The sequence below is a fragment of the Rhinopithecus bieti genome, unplaced genomic scaffold (genome assembly GCF_001698545.2).
Source record: "Rhinopithecus bieti isolate Rb0 unplaced genomic scaffold, ASM169854v2 scaffold_3040, whole genome shotgun sequence".
NCBI classification, from domain to species: Eukaryota; Metazoa; Chordata; class Mammalia; order Primates; family Cercopithecidae; genus Rhinopithecus; species Rhinopithecus bieti.
In genome coordinates this window covers 1,907,835-1,919,022 of record NW_016804657.1, presented here as the reverse complement: position 1 = coordinate 1,919,022, position 11,188 = coordinate 1,907,835, and the positions used below count along the sequence as shown (strand labels likewise).

General features: G+C 41.3%; 1 protein-coding gene across 4 annotated transcripts in view; it reads left to right on the top strand.

Moving 5' to 3' along the window:
• Positions 1 to 4,586: 4,586 nt before the first annotated feature.
• Positions 4,587 to 11,188, top strand: part of ADORA3 (adenosine A3 receptor) — an 86,360-nt gene continuing 79,758 nt past the window's right edge. For 2 of the 4 annotated variants that reach the window (XM_017869674.1, XM_017869672.1), the window contains exon 1: positions 4,587 to 4,744. In XM_017869674.1, coding sequence (XP_017725163.1) covers positions 4,638 to 4,744 — 107 coding nt within the window. In that variant the 5' untranslated portion in view covers positions 4,587 to 4,637. The remainder of the gene's footprint in view (positions 4,745 to 11,188) is intronic. The other 2 variants (XM_017869673.1, XM_017869675.1) reach the window with 2 other exon arrangements.

The window sequence follows — 11,188 nt, the reverse complement described above, 5'->3', positions numbered from 1 at the left end:
CTCTTTTCTTTATAAATTACCCAGCCTCAGGTATTCCTTTATAGCAATGCAAGAACAGACTAACACAGTGACTATGACCCTTTGGGCATGACTCTAAGAGTGGCCTAGAGGTACTAAGGTGTGAGAAGGAAGGAATAAAGCCCAAGGTGGTAAGAGGACACTAAACATCATTCTTGAATTTCCCCTGGAAATGTGGACAAGGAGGCACAGTAATAGCCCACTGTTCCTGGATGTTCTGCTCAGGGGCCAGGCATAGGGATAAATGGACCATATTTGTCTAAAGATCTGTATTAGTCTGCTCAGGCTGCCATAACAAGGTACCACAGACTGGGTGGCTTAAACAACAGAAATTAATTTTTTCATAGTTCTGGAGGCTAGATTTCCAAGATCGAGATGACAGAAAATTTGGTTTCTGGTGAGGACTCTCTTCCTGGCTTACAGAGAGTCACTTTCTCAGTATGTTCTGGCAAGTCCTTTCCTCTGTGCCCTGCAGAGTGTTGGTGGGGGGTGGTGGTGGGGAAGATAGAGAAAGAGTAAGAGTGACAGAGAGACACATATATGTCTCTGGTGTCTCTTCCTCTTCTTATAAGGACACCCATCCTATCAGCTCAGGGTCCTACCTTGATGACTTCATTTAACCTCAGTTACCTCCTTAAAGACCTTATCTCCAAATACAGTTACATTTGGGGCTAGGGCTTCAATAGATGAATTTTGGAGGGACACAATTCAGTCCACAATAGGATTGTCATTTTATTCTGGGGAGAATCTCCAGCTAGTAGTACAGAGTTAATCTTGGCAGTGATGAGACTTTTAGCAAGAACTGGGTTTGCCATTTAAGGCCTTTCTACTTTTAGCTGACAAAGTTTCCAGCTTCATAGGGCACAAAATATTATCCAAAAGCTGTTTTCTACATAGTGTTTAAGTAATTCACATATCTTACACATCCCGCTGGTGGCACATCCCTCAGGAAGATACCCAAGCACCTTTCACCTCAGGTGAGTTGAGTGCCCCTCCTCTCTGCACCCACTACACTCTGTGGATAGAGCTCTTATACCTGCATTCATAATGTAGTTCTACAATGACCTATTTATGTATCTCCTACTTTAAATGGTGGATTTCTTTTTTTTTCTTTTTGAGACGGAGTCTCACTCTGTCGCCCGGCCTGGAGTGCAGTGGCCCGATCTCAGCTCACTGCAAGCTCCGCCTCCCGGGTTCCCGCCATTCTCCTGCCTCAGCCTCCTGAGTAGCTGGGACTACAGGCGCCCGCCACCACGCCCGGCTAATTTTTTGTAGTTTTAGTAGAGATGGGGTTTCACCGTGTTAGCCAGGATGGTCTCGAACTCCTGACCTCGTGATTCGCCCGTCTCGGCCTCCCAAAGTGCTGGGATTACAGGCTTGAGCCACCGCGCCTGGCCTAAATGGTGGATTTCTTGAGGGCAGGGCCTATGTCTGTTCTCATTCATGTTTATATCCCTATGTACTGCTCAGTGCCCATAACCCATCAGCTGATACATGTTTAATGGATTAAAAAAAAAATGACCTTCTAAAACTATCCATATACCATGATGCTAATGAAGCTTAAGGGTCAGGGCCCCTCATTTGCATGAGAACCTACCTAGTGATTTTAAATTCATAATTGGGTATTATTTTCCTTGAAGAGACCCTTCTTCCTCCCCCATCCATAAAAAAAAAAAAAAACTCAACCAACAGCTATATAAATTTTAGGCTTCACAAAACCTGGGCATGCCCCTGGGTTGCTGAGATGGGTGTGGCTCTATTGAATATATGTTCCCTGTTTGCCATTTGAGGAGAGGGAAGCACCTCAAATATATTTCTCCTTTCCTGAGATTATTATTATTATTATTCAATAGAGCCACACTCATCTCAGCAACCCAGCCATCCTCTGATCAAAGGAAATGCAACTTGCCACTTAGCCATCCTCTGATCAAAGGAAATGCAAATGCTGGCGCAGTGTACCTGGCAGCATGGAATACATTGACTTCCAAAAATTATACTAATCAAAGACAAACAAGATGCCCAGGTGGAATTCCAGGAGATGTTTCTTGATTCATATTGTTTACGGTCGGAGGGAAGTATGGCCACTGAAGTCAGCCCTCACACCCTGTATCCCTTTAGGAGCTCAGTCATTTGCTTGGACACCCGGCTTTGGAGGGCAGTAGTCATTTGCTTTTCAGAGCCTACAGTGTTAGGGACTGATCTCTAAGCCATCCTGTTACCCTCATTCTTCATACCTATCCAATGACAAGTCTAGCCAACCTGACCTCTCATAATGTCTCACATTAGCCCACTTCTCTCTTCTCCTCCACTGTCACTGCGCTTGACTCTTGCCTCATTTTTGCAAGCCGCACTAACTGGTCTTCCTCCTTCCATTCTTGCCCCACTTCACTGTATGCTCCACATGATAGCCAGAATGACCTTTGCAACAATCCCAGCTGGCCGGGTGTCTTCCCTCGGTAGCTCCCTGTTATACTCACGATAAAGCTCAAATTCCCTTGAATTACACACGAGACCTTCAGACCCAGCTTCTGTTTACTTTTTCTGCCTCATCTCCACCTACCTGCTTGCTGACACTTCAGGACTCATCATTCTGAGTTATTTGTGCCTCCTCGAAGGTGCCATGCTCTCTCTGTGATCTGGACATTGGCACATGTAGCCCCTCTGCCTTGAGGTTTCTTCTACATCCCTGGCTTGTCTCTTCCACTTTGAGTTTAGGTTAGTGCTGTCCAGTAGAAATATGATGTGAGCCACATATTTATTTAATTGTAGATTTTGTAGTAGCAACATTTTTTAAAAGTAAAAGTAAAAAGTACATGAGCACTACAAAACAATCATGAAATCTTATGGGACGCAATGACAAAAGTAGAAGTAGTCCTACCAAAATCGTAAGGTTGAATTTAAGGGAAAAATATTTCACACTGTTTCAGTTTTATATTTAAATTAATTAATAGTAAACATTTGGTTCCCCAGTCATACTAGTCACATTTAACATCTTTAATAACCCCATTGGGCCAGTGGTCTTCTGAATGGCACAGGTTTAGACTTCAGTTTCTCTGACATCCCATCTGCAGTAGGTGCCTTCCATATGTTACTACAGTAATCAGGGCTTAACCCTCTCGCAGTACCAGTTACACTGTGATATAGCTGTCTGCTTACTTGTCTCTGTTCTTCATCAGACTCAGCTTCTTGACAGTAATGCCTTTGTCTTATTCATCTCTGTATTGTCAGCACCCAACAATTCTGGCCTAAAATAATTGCTTGGTTTGTTTGAACGAGGTTGAATGCCTGAAAAACAACAATCTTCTATGGGCCTATGAGGCATTACAAAATCAGGTCCCTCACTTGCTCACTCTGACCTCATCTTCTACCACACTCCCCTTTGTTCATTCTGCTCCAGCCACACTGGCCTCCTTCCCATTCTGTGAACAACCTAAGTATGAGGGAAGCTTAGGGCCTTTGCACTATGTTCTTTGTGCCTGGAAAACCCTTCCCTTGAGGGCCAATTGACTTTGCTTCTTCCTGTATTGCATTTAGGTGTCTTATTAAATCTGCCTTCCCTGAACAACTTCTTTCCAACAGAGACCCCATTCCACCAGTTAATTTCCTAAGTTTATTTTTTATTATAATGTCCATCACCATTTGGCAACTGTAATGCAAGTTTCATGATAGCAAGCATGGGGTGCTTTTTCTGGGGTGATCAGTGATGCATTCACCCAAGTAATTTTCTTTTCTTTTCTTTTCTTTTAACAGTTGGGGTCTCGCAGGCTGGGCGCGGTGGCTCATGCCTGTAATCCCAGCACCTTGGGAGGCCGAGGCAGGTGGATCACGAGGTCAGGAGACTGAGACTATCCTGGCTGACACCGTGAAACCCCGTCTCTACTAAAAATACAAAAAATTAGCCGGGCGTGGTGGCGGGCGCCTGTGGTCCCAGCTACTCAGGAGGCTGAGGCAGGAGAATGGCGTAAACCTGGGAGGTGGAAGTCGCAGTGAGCTGAGATCACGCCACTGCACTCCAGCCTGAGTGACCAAGTGAGACTCCATCTCAAAAAAAAAAAAGAGTTGGGGTGTCGCTCTGTTGCCCAGGCTGGAGTGCAGTGGTGGTGCGATCATGGCTGACTGCATCTTCAATCTCTGGGGCTTAGGTGATCCTCCTACCTCAGCCTCCCAAGTAGTTAGGGACACAGGCATGAGCCACCATGCTAGGCCTACACTCCCAATTTAGAATAGTTCTGGCACCTAACAGGTGCTTGATAAATATTTATTGACTGCAGGAATGTTAAGACTATCACAGGGAAGGTTAGGGAATGGGAAAAGGCAATAAGATACTCAGAAGTAGAGTTCCAGGAATTTCAATGTTTCTCCCATTTCAAGTTTCACAACATCCAAATGGCTTGGAAAGCCACACAATGACCAGCTTTTCACTGATTTATGTGTAAAACTTGAGGCAGGAGTAAAAGGATAGTCATGAATTTTAGGAGCTTGAGGCTTTATGAGTATGTCCCATTCTTTGCCCCCCAAACCAGGGAATTCCTGGTTCTCTGACGGCAGAAGGGTTGGATGGGTGGAATGTGGCTGTTGGAAGCTTCTGTGGCAGTTGGTAGAGACCACCAGTTGGACCAATGGAAGGGACTCCAGCAGCACCCACTGAGCAGAAGGAGGCCAGGTGGGAAAGCTCCTGGGAAGAGCAGCCAGACTGGACACTGGGCTGCTCGACTCCTGAGTCACAGTGAGTCACAGCAGAAAATAGAGTTGCTGGGAGGCAGAGATTGGGGTCTGAGTCTGCATACTGAACACTTTGGAACATATATGCATGATATGGGGCAAGCTACTTAATCAATGCTTTGTCCTAGCTTGTAAAATAAAGATGATTTGTATTTCACAGGGTTGTGAAGATGATGTGACATAGTATACGTGAAAATGCTCTGTGAACTGGAAAGTGTTTGACAAATACAAGTTATTAGGTCTGGAGGCATTTTCCCATGAATTCTCTTGTCTACCCACCCTACATCTTCGATCATTGAATTTATTATACATAACTCAGGGCTCTTGTAAACTTTTATTTTGTTATAAAACTCAGGCTCGTTTCTCCTGAATGTCCCTCAAGGTTCAGAAAAACAAATCTCAATCTGGCCTTGGAGAACTTAAGGAGCCACATCCTGACATTTCAAGGAATACTGTTTTCCAATTATTTCATGTGTGAATGTGTTATCTCCCCAGACAGACAGTAAGCTGCCTGTTGTTAAGAGCACAGACTTCAGTACTGGGTTTGTTTGTTTATTTATTTATTTTTGAGACAGGATCTCACTCTTTTGCCCTGGCTATAGTACAGTGGTGCTAATCACGGCTCACTGTAGCCTCCCTCCTGGGCTAAGTCAATCCTCCCACCTCAGCCACCTGGCACTACAGGCACATGCCACTGTGCCCAGCCTGTGCCCAGTATTGGGTTCAAGGTTTAACTTTGCTTGCTTACTAGCTGTGTAGGACTTTGAGTATGTTGCTTACTCTCTTTAAGCCTTAGTTTTCTCATCCACAATATTGACATTATAATAATAATTTATAAAGGGCTGTTGTGAGAATTACGAAAGATAATCTATCTAAAGTTCTTAATCCAGTACCTGGTACATAGTAAAAGACTAATCAATGTATCTTCTTGGCAATAGCTACCAGCACAAGGCTAAGCATCTACTAGTATTGGGCTTTTCTAAAACACTTGATTGAGAACTAAAAGTAAACCAAAGAAAGCAGGCAATTCAAAGCTAATTTTGGTTTTAGCTTTCCAGCCTATCAAGAGGAACTGAAAGGTATATGGCCTCCTGATCCAGGCAGAGAAGTAAACAGCAATATAGGGGCAATTTATTTTCTTGGATTGACAATGGATAAATTTCATTTGAAACATGGCAGTGGGTTTAGGTAGAGGGAGGGAATATTGGCAATTTTAGTCCAGACATGTTGATGGGATGTTTATGGGACACAAATATGGGGCAGCATGACACAAATTTTCTAGGACATTTTTCACTTTCAAATCATCTGTCACATTTTCAGACCACACATTTTTATTTTTGTTCAGAAAATTTGGTGGACACAAATGCAGGTGCACATGACCAATAATGATTAACATTTTATTTATATGGCTATTTGTTTAATTTAACCACACAGACACAGTTTAAAAACTCTTACTGAACTCTACCAACAGGTTCTAGGAGTCAAAGACAAGGTATAATTCTTGACCTCCTATTATGGTTGAGGAAACAGACACATAACTGTATTGAAATGCTGAAGTGCTGTTTTAAGGGTTATGTACAAAATGATATGGATATGGAAGATAGGGGAAGATGTGGTGGGGTCAGAACAAATTTCACAGAGGAATGGCAGATCTGAAGAATAGCTAAGATTTGTCCATGTTGCCCACAGGAAAAGACCATCTCATAGGAAAGCAATGGCACAAGCGAAGACCTGGAGACACATATGATGTTATTGAATCACAGGGTGGGGTGACTGTCACAGTCGAGAAAAAAGATTGAAAAGTTAATTTGGGTTCAGAGTGTGGAGGGTTTGAATTCCATCCTAAGCAGAAATTTAAACTAGGGATGACGTGGTGTCAGTAGGGAGGGTAAATGCAGTAGGGAGAGGCCAGGGGCAAGAAGGGGACAGGGAGGAGTGTTGAAAAAGTCCAGGCCCAAAATGATTGGCCCTGAATTAGGACTATAGCCATGGGAATGGAGGAAGGGGATTAAATTCAGACAGACTTCTGACAGAATGGACCCTACACAGGGCCCTCTTTGAATTATACGTATACACACACGCAAATACACACACATATGAAAGAACGACTCCATTAAGAGACACTTCCATAAATGAGAAGGAAAAATTACAAAAAATTCTGTAGTAGTGAGCAGTAGGAGAGAAGAGTAATGGCCTATGATTGAATAAAACTCTGTGACCTTCTGCTCTGTGTTTGACCTGACCATGTGGCCTTGATGGAGTCTATGACCTCTGTATCTCAGTTTGTATTTCCTCCTCCCTTCCTCCCTCCTTCCCCCAACACACACACAATCTGCTTCTCTGTCACATATTAATAATAGCTGCCAGCTGGTCACCAGATCCTCCATCTAAAATTAACAATTGGTGCTGGGCAAGGTGGCTCACGCCTGTAATCCCAGCACTGAGAGGCTGAGGCGAGCGGATCACTTGAGCCCAGGAGTTTGAGACCAGCCTGGGAAACATGGCAAAACCCCGTCTCTACAAAAAATACAAAAATTAGCCAGGCGTGGTGGTGTGCACTTGTACTCCCAGCTACTTGGAAGGCTGAGGTGGGGGGATCACTTAAGCCTGGGAGGTTGAGGAAGCAGTGAGCCATGATCATGCCACTACACTCCAGCCTGGGTGACAGAGGGAGACCCTGTCTCAAAAACAAACAAACAAACAAACAAAATTGTGTAGGTAGGAGCTTTGAAGACGGAAAGTCCTATTATTTTCTTCTTCAGGGTATAGTCCTCTTTCAGGTCAGCCTTGTTCACTGGACACCAGGCAAAATTCAGCCTAGCACAGAATGGGCTTTCAGAGGATGACAGCACTCTTTGACCTGACTTCTGGACCAGCCAGAGATCTGGTGCGGTTGTTACAGGAGGAAGAGCTAATTGGGCTACAGGTCCTGAGGCAGGAGGGAAAGGCCTGGCAAGGGCTTGGGAGGACGGAGGGAAGTTGATGGAATACATTTTTCTTGATCTCTAAGACAATCAAGAGGTATTTATCAGGCAGGAAAATGGCGTGAACCCCGAAGGCGGAGCTTACAGTGAACCGAGATCGCGCCGCTGCACTCCAGCCTAGGCGACAGGTCGAGACTCCGTCTAACAACAACAACAAAAAAAGTACTTACCCAGCCAGGTGCTGTGGTGCGTGCCTGTAATCCTAGCACTTTTGGAGGCTGCCGCTGGAGTATTACGTGAAACCAGGCGTTCAAAACCAGCTCTGGCAACAAAGTGGGTCCCTGTCTCTCCAAAAAACAGAAAAAAAAAAAAAAAAAAAAGCCGGAAGTGGTGAGGCATGCTTATAGTCCCAGTTACACGGGAGGCTGAGGCGGGAAGAGTGCTTGAGCTCAGGAGATTGAAGCTGCAGTGAGCTATGATGGTGCCATGGCACTCCAGCCTTGGTGACAGAAGACCCTGTCTCTAATTAATAAATAAAATATTTAAAAAGTATTTATTGGATATTGTGTGCCTGCTACCAAGGTCTTCTTTCAATCTGTTCCACACAGTCTATTCATTTACCCAACAAATATTTGTTAAGAACTTAGTGAATATCAGCCCCTGCCTTAGGCCTTAGGAATACGGAAACATTAAATGAGACCAGGACCATCTACCTCTGCCCTCACTCTCCGTACTTGATTTTAGTCAAAAGGCTGAGAACAATTTACCTCACTCTGTTAGTTCAGCTCTAAAGATGGTTAGACGAGGTTGGACTTGTGTGTAGATTCGGGAGTCTTCCCTTGTGATCTCATGTGTTTAGGTAAGTATGCTAAGAGAATGGTAGACAATTTTGTCAGCATGGCCAACTAAATTGTAATCTCTGAGTTTCCATGCTCAATCTATTAACTAACACATAAGCAATGCTCTGTAAAAGAATGTTGAATGAAAAAAATTGCCTACTCTGAGCAGCAATTTTTAACTCAGTGTTTGATGTGTCAAGAACCTTTGATCTTGAAGTGTGGGACAGGAAAACTGATAAGTGCTAAATCCTACTGTGAAAATTCCACTGTTCAGAGTTGCAGAAATACAAGGCATACATGACAGTAGACTTAGTAATTTTGCTGCATCTTTGATTTCACAGTAACAGGTGACCCAACACTCAGTCTCTCCCAGCGTTAAGATTTCAAACCACCTCATAGCTAGACTCATGTTACGGCTTTTAGCCAATTAAAGGAAGGAAAATTTTAAATTAGGCTGTCATTTTATTTCCCCAAGACTAAGAAGGCAGTAATAGCAAAAGGAACGTGGATGTTTTAAATATTAGTAATAATAATTTTATATTTGTATAATGCTTATACTTTTCCAAAATATAGTTTGTGTCACTGGATACCATTTGATTATATCATGATAGATAGGATAGAAATTATGGTCTCCTTTCCAGATAAGAAAAAGGAGGCAAAGTGAGAAAAAATGATTTACCTAAAGACACACAGCTGGGTACTGGAAAAATAGGACTGCAACTCCAATCTCTTGATGACCAGGATTATGCTGACTTCCATATTTGGTTTTGGAGGCACTAAGTTTCATAAGGAAAAGGATTTTGTTTAGGTCACTGCTGAATCGTAAATGCCTAATAGTAGGTGTTCAATAAACATTAGTTTAATGTGTGAATAAATTGCTTCCTTCCTTCTAATTCTTTGAATCTGTTTTAATTGCTTTATTCCTAATTTCTTACGTTAGTTGATTATCTCATTAATTTTTGCGTTTTTTTCTTGCTAATATAGGCAATTAAGACTGTGCATTTCCTTCTAAATACTAGTTTAGTTGTATCCCATGAGTTTTGATATGTATTTTCATTATTATTATTTATCACTTAGTTCTAAATACTTTCAAATTCTAAAGTTTAAATACACGTTTTTTAATTATCTTTTAAAACTGGATGTATATTGTAATTTAATTGCATTATGTTCAGAGAACTTGGTCTCTGTGAAACTGATTATTTTTAATATGCTAGAATATAATTTATGACCTCATATATGCTTGATTTTTGTAAAAGTATACTTTTCACTTGTTACTATGTTTTATATATAATCAGTTGCATCAAACTTATGGTGTTCTTTAAATAATCCCCTGTAGATGTTTTAAGCAGCGATTCTGTCAGTTACTGAAAGAGGTATGCTAGAATCGGTCACAATGGTGGTATATGTGTCAATTTTTTAATAATTCTATCATTTTTTACTTTATATAGTTTAAATTTTATTAGGTACATAAGAGTTTAGAAGTTTATATCTTCTTGAGAAATAAAAACATTGATGGTTATGTAGTAACCTATTTATTTTAGCAGTATTTTTGTCTGATAGTCATGTAATATAACTACAAAGCTTTCTTTCAGTTACTACATTGCCATTCTTTAAGTTTCAACCTTTCTTTGTCTCTATGTTCTGAGTGTTCACCTTGTAAATAGCAAATGTGGATTTTAAAAAGTCCTTTTTAAAAATTATTTCCCACCAGGTGCTTTGGCTCATGCCTGTAGTCCCAGCACTTTCAGAGGCTGAGGCAGGTGGATTACTTGAGCCCAGGAGTTCAAGATCAGCCTGGGCAACGTGGCCAAACCCTGTCTTAAAAAAAAAAAAAAAAAAAAAGAGGGAGAGAAAAGAAAAATTAGCTGGGAGTGGTGGCATGTGCCTGTAGTCCTAGCTACTCAGGGAACTGAGGTGAGAGGATCACTTGAGCCTGGGACGTGGAGGTTGCAGTGAGCCAAGATTGTGCCACTGCACTCCAGCCTGGGCAACGGAGTGAGACCCTGTCTCAAAATAAAAAGAAAAAAATTTCCATATTGACTTTTTTAACCCAAAGAGTTTGGTCTGTTTATTGTAATTGCTGTTATATTTAGATTAACTTCTATTATCTAAATGTGCACTTTCTATTTCTTCTGCTTTTTCTGTTTGTTTATTCCCGCTCCTTTCTCTCTTTCTTTTGCATTCAGATTTTATGCCTTTATTCAACTTTTCCCCTTTAATAGATGTTCTATTCTTATAATAGTTACCCTAGAAATCTTAACATGCATAATTTTCTTAATACAGGCTAAAGCTATTTGATACATTTCTCTCATCTTCTAACAATTCAAGGAAGCTTAGAGTGCTGTTACTCAGATTAAACTCCCCCAGTTTTTATGCTGTCACTGTTCACATTTCTGTTTGTTTTACTTCTTATCCCATAAATTAGCTATTTTACTTATTGTTTTATATAATCAATTGTTTTCAGATTTCTGTCTATGTCTATATATTTGTCAGGCTATTTGTTTAGTATCCTTTCTAGCATCTCAAACCTTTTTTCTGATATCATTCTACTTCTCCGAATGTATTCATTAGAAGTTCATTTGGGTCTATTAGTAAAGTTCCAATTTTTAATTATCCAAAATTTTCTTTATTTTCCTCCTTTTTTTTTTAATTTTTTTTTTTTTTTTTTTTTTTTTTTTTTTTTTT